Below are 12,433 nucleotides of genomic sequence, written 5' to 3' on the forward strand. Positions count from 1 at the left end.
ACTTTGGGCAATAGGGCATGGTTCACAATCTGATCTAAATCCTTCAGGTTTTGACTGCTTCGTGTAAGGAGCTGCACTGAATGTTTCAGCTAAACCTGAGGTGTCCTGTGGCAGAAGAATATTGCCGTTTGATTGAAAAGATTGGCACGGTTGTTGGAAATATGAATCACTGCAATTGTGAAGTATTCTTTTAAGAAATTTTCGCCCTTTGAAATTAAAATGGTTTAGCATCAGTTTAAGTTCTATATAAGATTAGTGTGTAGCATCTACAATCTATAATTTAAACCACTTTTGTGTACTAGTTGTCACGTATTGAGGCTGAACTTTGATAAGGTGTTGAATAGGGAAGAAGCAAGTTTGCAAGGCAGATTATGTCAAGTGAGCTGGAAATATCTGAGTAGTTACTGAACCAAAATAAGACCTTCATGTTTCTTCTAAAAGCAAACAAATACATATGCATTTTGCTTTAACATCATTCCCATTTCATGTCATAATGTAGCAAAGCAATGATCTCTGCATTAGCTTCAAAATAAACCTGAAATGTGTTGTATTTTGTATCCTACAACTTACTGATGCAGCGTTTGATCGTTGAAGACCTAGTGTTCTGTGACTTTACTGTTGGAAAACTGTGCTCTGTTTTGTAGTGTTTCATTGTGTAGCTAGCAGCAGTTACCCAGCAACTTCCCAAACAGAAGTGTTTCAAGCTCTTATATGGCTTTTTTGCAGTACCAGTGCTTTAAAGCAGCCTTCTCCCTGAGTTTTACCAGTGTCTTAATTTGTCTTCTGTTGGTCTTATTTATGGGTATCTCGCAGGGAATTTAATTTAGTCTGCAAATGTGTGTTTAAGATTAGAACTGCCTGAGAAACAAATGGGCCCAGTGATACTTGTATGGTTACGCAAGTAACTGTGAGGACGGCCTTATCCCAGAACGAGAATACACTTCTCAGAGTGCTTACATCATGCTGCAAGTGTTACTAACTAAAACACAACCTCCCCCTTCTTCTCCTAGCATATGAGGATGTAGACTCAGCACTCTTGATTGGAAGAAAATGTCCAAATGTCCCCATGAGGATTTTAAATGGCATAATCAGCCCAGCAACTTTTTTCTTGGAGGTCTTACACCCAAGACCAGTTCTAACAAATTTGCGGTGACTTATATAAGTATGAAATAGGACTCCTACTATAATACTGGGTTCTAATCATCAGTGAACAGAGAAATGGTTATAGGAATGGGTCCTGTGCATTTTACCTTTCAGTAGATACACATAATCTGAACATAAGTCTGGTTTACTTGGGCTTCACAAACTTGAACAGTGACAAGCAGATACTGGGAGTATGTTGCAAACTGGAAGAATGTTTCATTCCCTTTGTTCTTGTAGTGCCTCATTTTTGTTTAATTATACTCTTGTGTACTTCAGTTTAAGACCAGTCATTCCTATTATTACTTTGTTTATGACTGTTAAATACTTCATAACTTTTAAAATATTACTGTTTCTATTCCTGTTACAGACACGTGGTGCAGATCAACTAAACAAATATCTAATTGTTCTTTGCTGGCTAGATTATAGAGAAAGGATTGTAGTAGAAGACTAAAGTTAGACAAAGGAACTGAAGCTGAGTATGTTCTCTGAGTATGTAAGAAATCAAGAAGCATTTCTTTCAGCTTTTGTCCACTCCCAAGGATTATTATGATAAATCATATTGTTCCAGTCCAGGTGTGGTTGTCTGGGAGGCAGACCTGTGTCACTTTGAGTATAAAAGGGATCTGTAAGCATACTCAGGGAAAACACAGTCTTACAATAATGGAAAGTGGTGTGTGTGAAATCAAAATTATTTTTTGTACTGTTTTTTCAGACAACCAAGATCACACCTGTGGAAACTGCACTTTATTTTAGGGATGTAAAGATGTCACAAAAAAGGTGATATGTCTAAATTCTCTTGCTTCTTCTGACGAGTGTTACTCCACCAACAGTCATAGTCTGTAGAATGTAAATAAGCATAACTTGTTTATAATCTAGACTTTGGGAAATCTGTTTATAGCTAAGTGGTTAGAAGTTTCTGTAATTCATGTATAAATCCATCTTCCACAAGAAAATACGGTTACAGTACCTGCCTATAAATATGTGTATAACATTCATACCAAGGTAAATTTTTTTACAGAATCAGGCCTGAAGACAGAAAATCTAAACATAAATGCCATAATCGACTACATTTTATCACTCTGTTTTAACAGGTATCATAGATACTACCAGAAGGATATGCTTCCTGTAATAGAAATCCACTTCCCAAATAGTAATGGGTTCTTTTGACTGGTGTTTTGATTACTTAATGTTAGAAAAGTAGTTTGAGACCCTCAAAATAATTTTAGGAAATTGTATGTCCAAACCATATAATTTTAATGTAGTTACCTGTCATTCCTGTAGTAGTCTTTACCCAGGTGGACACTTCTTAGAAGCCTAATGAGCTTAACTCTGTAGAGAAAAGCTCTTTGCCAGTACTGAACAATTTAGAACTAAAGAACTTTGAAGAATTTTAGGTGGAAGGGAGTATATTCTAAATTTTCAGGTTTGACTCAGCCTTTACTTTCTTTTCAGATTTAATGCTGTGGATAAAGCTAAGGGTGGAAACACTGCTATAGTAATCTAGAGGAATTTATAAGGAGTCTTTCTGCAACATGCTCAGCAGCTAAAGCCCTTCACACTTCAGTGCCTAGAATTGGCCCCAGGGTAGTAATTAATAAAAAGATTTGTTGAGCAGGATGTATTAAATATATGACCAACGTTTAAAGGAGAGTTGTCTAAGGCAGTTGGTTTTAATAAGAAACAGGAATAATAAAGTTTACTAATAGTATTTTCCACTAACTGTGCTTAGTTTGAAATACTAAAATTCTGTATCTGCATATTTAAGCACCCACAAGGAATTCTGCAAGTAATGCAGTAATTTAGGGGCTGGGATTTGCTTAAGGTACTGAGCCTACACTAAGAGTTAAGCAACAGAGAACACTTTTTCCTTCAGTATTTTTCTTAATGTGCCATGATTTTCTGACACTTACCTCCACCATTTCACTTCCTTTAATTTCTTGCTCATGAGAGAATTTTTCTGACTTGCACACAAGCTTCCCATTTACCATGTTCACAGTGCACTGTTGAAGCAAATTTAAAAGTTATAAAAAATTTTAGATTTTGGAATTCAGTTGGAATAAGTAGAGGACTACATAAATAGAAAATAAATTATACTGATGTTTCATAATCACATCTGCAAATTTAAACTGGAGACCACAGCATTTGAATAGGAGTTTTAGAAGAAACATTTATCTTTGTTGAAGTGAAAGAAAGATGTGCTAATGGAAATGGTACAAACAAGTTTTGCTCATACAGAAACCAAAGTACAAGGATGCATAAAGAGATGCACCCATCTCTGAAATATATTACCTTTAGCTTTTTGCCGTTTAAAGTAGTAATGTCAGCTTCTTTTCCAAGTGTAAATGAATTAGTTACAGATTGCTTGGGCGTTTTTGATGTCACAACAAAGTCATCTCCTTTTTGTTGTATTTCAACAACAGGCTTAATATCTTTGGCGACTCTGATAATGTCATCTGGCAATGCTGTAAAAAAAAGCCAAAAATAGATTTTTTTCTGTTACGAAGTAGTGTGTTGATATGAAATAGCAAATTCCTTTCTCTGATAAAGGTACAAAAGATATGAACCAACAATTGAAAGGGATATCCCAAGTTAAAAGACAAATCCTGTTTTGGATTCCTCACTTCTCTTTGGGCACATTGCTCCATTTCATCTAGTCTGTGTAGATTTTGATATTATATTTGTTACTCTTGCGTCAGAATAGGTATTGTGTCTTTCAGTAATGGCTTGCCACGTGATGACATTTCTCCGTGACAAAACCCATGTGTGTACTGTTTTATTTCCCTCACCTCTTCCCAGAGAGATCGGGGGTGGGGGGTTATCTGTCTAGTCAGAGCTGCAACAGCACAATTAGCCTCAAACTCCCTTATCGGGGTGTCTCTAGCATGATTTGAGAGTATTGTCTTCATCAGCAGAGGGATTGGTTCAGGAATTGTACTGTTGGAGTAGGCTTTTCAACTGTAAGTGAATTTTATTCTGAATACCTCTTATAAACTCTTACAAACCCCAGTGTGAATGTTTTGTCAAGACTGTCAAGAAACTGAGGGCATTTTTATTAATGTAGGCACCTACTAAGTCATAACCATCACATCTATTCCTTACAGATTACTAACCAGCTATCACCTCTGTTAATCACCAGCTCTGCAGAAAGTGCCTGCGGTACTAATTGGAAATCTGTATACATCAGTGGCAACATGTTTCTAATTACATGTATTTATCAAGTTATGAGTTAATTAAAACAAACTGATTTCTGATATACCTCTTCTTTCATGAGAGACGCATCACATGTTAAGATAGGGATTTGGGGGTTATCTGTAACATTTCTACATCGATTTATACGATTTTCAGCTGCTTATCATTTCCAAATTAGACGTAACAGATTTACCTGGCAGGGCGCAGTTTGTCATACAAACAAAAGAAAAAAATCCAGAAATACAGTCATAAAAGATGCCATGGAAAGTGTGTTGCAATCTGAGCAAATTATTTCAAAAGTAACTAGAGACTTACCAAGAGCTTTCAGAAACTCTTCGTAGTTCTCTTGAGCATAGACCTGCCAGGTCCCGTTGAACGCCATTGCGGATGTTATAGCGCAGTGTAGGATGGTGATGCTAGCAGGGAGGTGAGGGCTCTCCCTGTTCATTCGGATGCTATTTATTAAAAGGGAAGAGCCAGCTCAAACTGTGAGATGACTGGCTAATTATTAACCCATCAGGTTACAATTATTAATCATTTATTTGTTCTTAATGATCATAACCTCTAGTTCATTCTGTTTTGTGGAGAGTCTTACCTTGACCAGCTGGTTTGGGATGTTATGTTTATTGTGGGTAACTGAACCCGGGTATTCATAATTGTTGTAAAGTGTTGCATAGCTTAATTTGTTTTCTTTTTGTTCACAAATTCTGTGTTTAATACGTTTTCTGTACTTTGGATAGAATTCTTAGATAAAATGCTATAATTTACAATAGATGTGAGGTAATTACTGTCTTACAGCAGGCACTTCATAATTATCACAATATTCTCTCCTATGGGCACTTGAACTTTAAGTGGTGGGAATAAAATCCACAGCTATTTCTTCCAAAATTGTGGGTAACCCATTGCTTGAGGACAGGGAAAATCCTGTTGGAGTGGGCAGTCAATCAGGACTTCAGCCAGAAGATGTCAGTAATGTGCATCTAAAGCTGTATTAGATTCAGTTTATCTTTTTTTTTTTTTTTTTTTTTTTAATAATCCACACGTAGAAGATTAAAGGTAAAATAAAACATGAAGCATTGCTTGGAGGCCAAAAAGAAAGAAGTAAATAGGATCTACTATTTTTCTTCTCACCAATTGCGCCAAGAATTCCTCACCCATTATAGCTGTTGAGCGATATTCCTTGCTGTCTTTGCAAGTGTGACTGTTGATTTTGGAAGACGTTCGTTGGATTATGTGTCTTGCAATTATATTGCTTAATTCAAATAGAGCCTGTATCCCAGGGGTAGCTGACCTTTCTAAGTTAATTTTTATTACTCCATAGGAGTCAGTAATTCTATTTAAATAGAAAACCAGTGCTGACCTTTTACTTACAAATTAACAACTTCTTTTTTAGCATGTATTTAAAAAAAAATAAATCCCACACAAAGAGCCAATTTTGTAATTACATTTGCATATAATAATACCTGAGTAGCGAGGATGAGGTACTGATAATGAATAAGGCCTTATTTATGTGTGGAGTGTAACACAACGTGGCTCTGAAAGGTACATGTTTATATTGCAGTTATTCTAGGCTGTGATTAATCTGTTTTATTCTATAATAATGATGCTATCAGAATGATAATGATGCTATCAGAATGATGCTATCAGAAGGGCCTGCTTCATTCGCTGTAAGATCATAGACTCATGGAATGGTCTGGGTTGGGAGGGACCTTAAAGAACATCCAGTGCCACCCCCTGCCCTGGGCAGGGACACCTCCCACTAGCCTAGGTTGCCCAAAGCCCCGTCCAACCTGGCCTTGAACCCTTCCAGGGAGAGGGCAGCCACAGCTTCTCTGGGCAGCCTGGGCCAGGGCCTCACCACCCCACAGGGAAGAATTTCTTTCTTAGATCCAATCTAAATCTCCCCTCTGTCAGTTTAAAACCCTTACCCCTCATCCTATCCTATTCCTACTCCTCTGATCCAGAGTCCCTCCCCCCTTTCCCGCAGCCCCTTTCAGCCCTGGGAGGCCACTCTAAGGTCTCCCCTGAGCTTCTCTTCTCCAGCTGAACCCCCCAACTCTCAGCCTGTCCTCACAGGGGGGGCTCCAGCCCCCTGAGCATCTTTGTGGCCTCTTCTGGCCCTGCTTGAGCAGGTCTGTGTCCTTCTGCTGTTGGTGCCCCCAGAGCTGGACCCAGCACTGCAGGGGGGTCTTCTCAGAGGGGGAGAATCCCCCCCTCGCCCTGCTGCCCACCCTGCTCTGGGTGCAGCCCCGCACACCGTTGGCTTTCTGGGCTGCGAGTGCACGTTACTGGCTCACAGGCAGTTTTCCAACCATCAACACCCCCAAGTCCTTCTCCTCGGGGCTGCTCTCAGTCCACTCAGCCTGTGTTTGTGCTTGGGGCTGCCCTGACCCATAGGCAGGACCTTGCCCTTGGCCTTGTTGAACTCCATGAGGTTGGCACATCCCACCTCTCCAGCCTGTCCAGGTCCCTCTGGATCGATCCCTTCCCTCCAGCATATTGACCACACCACACAGCTTGTTGTCTGCAAGCTTGAATCTAGACAATTAGCTAATCTCTCACTTTTCAATATTATGACATTTAAGAATATAAATTATATACTGTTAATTTAAAGTAACGTCTGAAATGTAACTGCCTTTCGTCAAATGGTTGGTAATCCTGTAGAAGATTGCTCTGCTCATTTACGTTGACACTGGAACATCAGTGTCCCTCAAACAACTGGGAAAAATACTGCTGTTGTGAGGAGAGTTTATAGTAGTTTGTGGAGCAAGGCAGGATGCTATTTCACTGAATAAATAAGTTTAGCCTAATGGCTGTATTAGGAATACAATCACTTTTTTATCTCTCACTGATACAGTTGTACTGGTAGAAGCTGGGAGTTTAGCTGTGGCTTCAGAGCAGTTGAAAGACCAGTTTCTTCTATATCTAGAATAATTTAACGTAACTAATAAACCTAAAAATATCTTTAGTTCTAAATAATATAGGTATCCAGTAGGATGGAAGGATCTGAGTTCACTTCTGTAGACTTTCACTCCACCCTTTTGTGTAAATGTCTTACTGCATGTCAGTGCATATACAGAAGCTGGATGTGTTCCTCCGTAAAGCCCCAAGCCCTGAAAATGTCCCTGCCTCGTTTTCTTCCCCTGTGGCTTAGGTTTGTAAAGGTTTGTACTTCAAGGCCCTGATTCTGCATGGTACATAGGAAAATTCCTAACTTCCCATACACACACAGGCCGACTGATTTCAAGATGGATGTGCTTGACAACAGTGCTGAGGTGTCACCAAAGATATAAGTTTAATAATACACACACACACACAAGCATTTGTCAGCTACAAGATAATCAGCAACACGTGGTGATTTAATACAGAAAAACGCCACGAAAGCCTGGTTCTCATATGTGAATCCTCTGGTATTTCCCACACAGATTTACTAGGACAGAGTTTCTCTGTAAGGTGAACATGCATGTACACACACACACACACACACACACACACACACACAAAGTGTTTTCTAACAACTGGACAACTACAACAGTAAAAGTACTAAAATATTACTAAAATAAAAATAGAGACATAAGCCTGAATTTTAGGGCACAGACACTGACAGGAATCCAAAGGAGTTAAATTCCTTTTATAAATTCAATGAGACATAATTGATTAATTCATTTAGGCTTTTTCATTATAGTCCCACGTGGGACTTCCTCTTCTTCCAGTCCTGCTGGTATCTCTCCATGCTTGTAGACACTGATAGTAACCTGCCCTGTTTCAGAACCATACTTGTTCTTGACATAGATGCTGTATTTTCCTGTGTCTTCATTGCAGACTTTCTCTATGGTAATTGTGACAACTGTCCCCTTCACATCCATTTTGTAACGATCTTTAAAGACAATAACCTTCTCATTTTTCAGCCAGGTGATTTCTGGGTAAGGATCTCCAGATATACAGCAAGTTAAACACAGGGTCTATTGTAAAACAGATAGCATAAAGAGATTATGAAGGTAGAAATGAGCAAGGAAATTCAGTTGATGAGAAATTAAGAAAACTAAAAATCAGTTCGGGAGAGTGTGGCTTAGATTTCCTTTTCCTGATATCTTCTAATATAATCGGGATTAACCTGACTGAAATTACCGGGCCTGACTCATATTTGTGTACTGTCTTTTTATAGCGTTCTTATACTGTCAAGTGACACTTAAATGAATTTGCAATTACTTTACAGGATTTTTATTCTGCTTATGTACCAGTAAAGGGGAATGTAACTCAGAAATGTAAGCAGCAAGTTGACATGATGGAAAAATCAAGTCCAGCACTTAAAAGGCCTTAGTCTAATCGTATGAAATGGGAAGACAACAGAGAAGATCTGGCTGTAAAACAGACCTAGGAAGCAGTAACATCCAAAACCTGCCAAAGGAGGTTCCGAGCCACAAACAGCACCTGTATGTGCAGAAGCACATGCGTGGCTGGAAGCACCGTCAGCAATATAGGGGGCTGGTGCAGGTATTGTGGAAGGTACCACTGCACACCTTTGGCAGTTGCTTGGAAAAGCTCCTGGGAACATAAAGGAGGGGAAAACAAGTAGTTTTCTCCCCATCAGTTATTCTTCTGTGCCTGTGCAAGGGCCAGTTATACGAACAGTTACTCAATGTTACCTTGTCCTCCATGATGGTGGCAACATCTGGCAGGCCTTGAACAACTCTGGCGCGACCTGGGAATGAACAAATATGACCTTTTAGTTTTACTTATCAGCGTATCACTTGGCTTTGTTTTGCAGAAGGAAGGAAATTACTTACGCTTTTCTGCTATTGCTGCTTCCCTGAAAGTAAGAGAGAGAAAATTATAGTGGTTATTAGGCAATCATTATTATTAGGCATTGTATTCTTGGTGCAGAATATGACACCTGGAATTGAATTCGATGTGAAAATATTTAGGCAGGAACTTACTTTAGCCTTCTGTGCTCAGCCAGGGCTTCTTCGAAAGCTGCAAGGAATGAAAAGAATTTAGGGAAAGTTGCTGTTTATTTCATTTGACTTAGTAGATTTAACATAATGCGTCAGTGTTGGAATTACAGGTGTCTGGGCACAGAGGTAGGTATAATCATCATCTAGACAGTGTCTGTATCTGCCTTAAGGAAATAGGACTCGATTTATGTACTACAGAAATAAGTGGGACCTAGTACTCCCTTTCCAAAGAGAAGTCCAGAGGAGGAAAAAAAAACCCGACTCAGTTTGGAAAAGTCTTTGTAAACCTGAAGCCACGTTTTCTTTTCCAAGATGTGACCTGTGAGCCCCTGTTGGCCTCTGGAGGAATCGGACACATCGCAGGAGCAGCTGCCCTCCCACTCATCCTTTCTGCAGGAGAGCCTTACTCTATAGCAACAAGGCTCCCTACAGGCTTCAATCCTTCCTGCTGCACACTTCTCCTCTCCCCCTGTTCTCCCTGACTCCTGTGGGCACCTCATTGTCCTTCTTAACCCAATTTCACAGCGCGCTATCACAGAACCGCAGCTCCAGCTCAAATAAAGGAGAGAGGAATCACTGCCCATGATTTGAAAGAATCTTGGAAAGCAGCTCAGGTATATCTCATTCATCTGACGGTATTGTTGACTCAGCTTACCTTGTCCAGACAAGTCTGTTGACAGTTTGTGAGAGTTGTTCCCATCAAATAACTCCAGGGTGTATTTTCCCTTATCTGCATCTGTTGGGTCCAGTATGTGAAGCCAGATCTGATTCATTGTGCTCCCAGCTTTCAGCCTGTCACGGCTTTCCAGTTGTTTCTCCCTAAGTAAACAAATGATACCATTTTAATAGTATTTAGTAGGGCTGTATAAGTTAGAACATTAACTTTTTTTAGACCTATACTGGTTAGAATAAGAGAGTGGGAGTCAGGACCTCGCTGTTAATTTCATGGGGAGTTCTGTACTCAGTCACTTTTGAAGATCTCATGGGGCATCTAGCTGTGCTTTTAGGCAGTTTGCCAAAGCTCTACAAACTCTGACAAAGACCTCTTAGTTCTTATTTTAGAGATTAAATAGGATATAGATGTTGAATATTTGTAAGTGTTTAGCCCTTAAATGTTATTAAAAATTGGCCTCCTTATAGACATGTGTAGGAGGTATCTCATAAAACGCCATTTCTCTATTTTACACAGACATTATGAGGCTAAATTAGCTAGTGTTTGGGAAGAATTTTGTATGATTGGGAATATTTGTTATTCAGAGTGGGAGAATACAGTGGTTTGGAGAAGTACAAAGCAGTGGAAGTAAAGAATTTTAAAAAAACATCTTCTTTTCCTGTCTGTAACCAAGGTGGCTGTAACTGAGCAGTACCTTAAATGCATCATTATTATTCGAGTAAAGATGATCAATTTTTTTTCTGCAGTGCTAAGATAAAAATAACATGACTGCTTATTTTGGAATTCCCAGGCATGTTTCAGGTTGCAGAGTGAATTGAGTTTTTCAGCCCTTGCTCAGACAAATCTACCATTGCCTTTAAAAGCTGCAGGCTCACGCCCAACTTGTTTAATTTTGATGATAAACAGTTACAAGCAACAGTACTGCGGAAGCCTTGCAAATATCTTTTGGGGACTTACTTGTGATACCAAGTTGTCTTCATGTAGTCTGTGTAGTACTTCACATCTGTGTAGATTTTGATGCCTTCTTCCGTAGGCTGAATTTTCAGAGGTGTAGCAGAAAGAGCTAGTAGTATAAATGAAAGACTGAAAATGAGGGGGATGTTCAAGCATGCACAATTTTACACGTTATTCAGACAAAATCCCAAGGAACCTATTAACATTTCTCTCTGGAGAGTGTGGCTAGCTGAAAGTGAAGTGGTATTCTACCTCTTGAAGACCCTGGATCTTTTAGCAGCTGGTAGGAAAATGTCAGCCTCTCTCCTCGAGATTTGGGTCTGGAATACACATCTCACAGGCAGAAATAGTACAGCTTGGCCAAATTCACAGGGCGAGTGATGTGACAAGGAGCAGGCTGCTGGCATGTAAAGGTCACAGAATTAATTTGTAAGTGCAGAGGGGTTTATGTCCCTAGATTTATTGATTGACCATCCTCCTTGACCATTTGAAGATGCTTCTAACAGGAAGGAGCAGTAAATGGGTGGTACTGTACTGGATCCAAGCCCAGGGGCACCTCCTGAGCAGTTTGCTCTGATGGTGGCACCGCACCTTTCTCCCCTTCCATTATTACTGTGTCAGCTGATGAGAAAATGACATACCGCTGATCCTACACAGCTCCTTGAGAAGGTCTTCAAAGGCTGCAAAGACATCAAGATTTACATGTCTGTAAATACAATAATTAGCAAATCACACCTGACTTAATTTGATTATGTTTAGAATGTAGTATATCTAGTAGTTTTTCTGTTGCAAAGCTTACTTGGAATGGAGTTTTTGCCACCGACTCCTTTATTTTTAGATGCTGGGCATTTCGTACTAAATTTAGATGCTTCTATCTTCCTTAGCGCTCAATGTGTGCAACAGACTGCCTCACAGAAAGCAGATTTATGTATCAGGTTTAAATGATAGATTCCAGATGTCAGGGAAGGATTTAATCTTGGCAAGCAGAATCTTCGGATTGATGCTGAGTTGAAGTGACTGGAACATTACTGAGCTTTTAACCGTGGTGCTTGACTGAATTTATAACGCAGTCATAGCTCGATAAATGACTACATATGTAAATGACATTAGAATGTCAGAGCTGCATATTTATTTTTGCAATTTCCAGAGCATATTCAGAACACTGAAAAGTGAAGCAGAAATCTGCAGTAATATATAATTGTTTTTCCACTTGATGTTGTCTTTAACAACTATTCGGTCGTGATTCAGCCTCGAATTTTTTTCGCTGGTGGGGGATGCAGAGTGGAAATGGAAGTTTGTTTTTCTGATGCTTTGGAGGACTGGCTGAACTTCCAGGAGTGAAAAGTTGTCTGTGGATTACCAAATGAAGTATAGTATGGACAGATGGAAAAAATCCCTCTGAGATCAGCTACAAAGACGACTTCTATTCTGTTCATTGGGCTCTGTGTAACACTTGCAGAGTAAGAGGCTGTTTTACATAGTGCATTTTATGACTCCAATCTTACATGAAATACTTGTC

General features: G+C 39.5%; 2 protein-coding genes across 2 annotated transcripts in view; both read right to left on the minus strand.

The window, feature by feature from the left end:
• Window positions 1-2,202: 2,202 nt before the first annotated feature.
• Window positions 2,203-5,180, minus strand: LOC113488327 (fatty acid-binding protein, liver-like). The gene is made up of 3 exons (XM_026863429.1): window positions 4,648-5,180; window positions 3,433-3,605; window positions 2,203-3,143 (listed from the first exon to the last, which is right to left on the minus strand). The coding sequence occupies exons 1-3, from the start codon at window positions 4,778-4,780 to the stop codon at window positions 2,961-2,963; spliced, it is 489 nt and encodes a 162-aa protein (XP_026719230.1). The 5' UTR covers window positions 4,781-5,180; the 3' UTR covers window positions 2,203-2,960.
• Window positions 5,181-7,618: 2,438 nt separating this feature from the next.
• The window catches only part of MYOM3 (myomesin 3), a 28,373-nt gene continuing 23,558 nt past the window's right edge, over window positions 7,619-12,433 (minus strand). Inside the window, exons 31-37 of the mRNA XM_026863322.1 lie at window positions 11,556-11,594; window positions 10,918-11,023; window positions 9,943-10,106; window positions 9,270-9,306; window positions 9,120-9,142; window positions 8,979-9,034; window positions 7,619-8,294 (exon numbers count right to left, since the gene is read on the minus strand). Coding sequence (XP_026719123.1) covers window positions 7,995-8,294; window positions 8,979-9,034; window positions 9,120-9,142; window positions 9,270-9,306; window positions 9,943-10,106; window positions 10,918-11,023; window positions 11,556-11,594 — 725 coding nt within the window. The 3' untranslated portion in view covers window positions 7,619-7,994. The remainder of the gene's footprint in view (window positions 8,295-8,978; window positions 9,035-9,119; window positions 9,143-9,269; window positions 9,307-9,942; window positions 10,107-10,917; window positions 11,024-11,555; window positions 11,595-12,433) is intronic.

This window comes from Athene cunicularia, assembly GCF_003259725.1.
Source record: "Athene cunicularia isolate RWA chromosome 23 unlocalized genomic scaffold, athCun1 chr23_part1, whole genome shotgun sequence".
NCBI lineage: Eukaryota > Metazoa > Chordata > Aves > Strigiformes > Strigidae > Athene > Athene cunicularia.

Bases quoted from the DNA above. Each gene is read 5' to 3' on its own strand.
- LOC113488327 (XM_026863429.1), bottom strand. From the start codon at position 4,780: ATGAACAGGGAGAGCCCTCACCTCCCTGCTAGCATCACCATCCTACAC. The intron at 3,606-4,647 runs GTAAGTCTCTAG...TTTTTTTTACAG, and splicing joins AGAGTTTCTGAAAGCTCTTG to CATTGCCAGATGACATTATC. The intron at 3,144-3,432 runs GTAATATATTTC...TTGCTTCAACAG, and splicing joins TAAACGGCAAAAAGCTAAAG to TGCACTGTGAACATGGTAAA.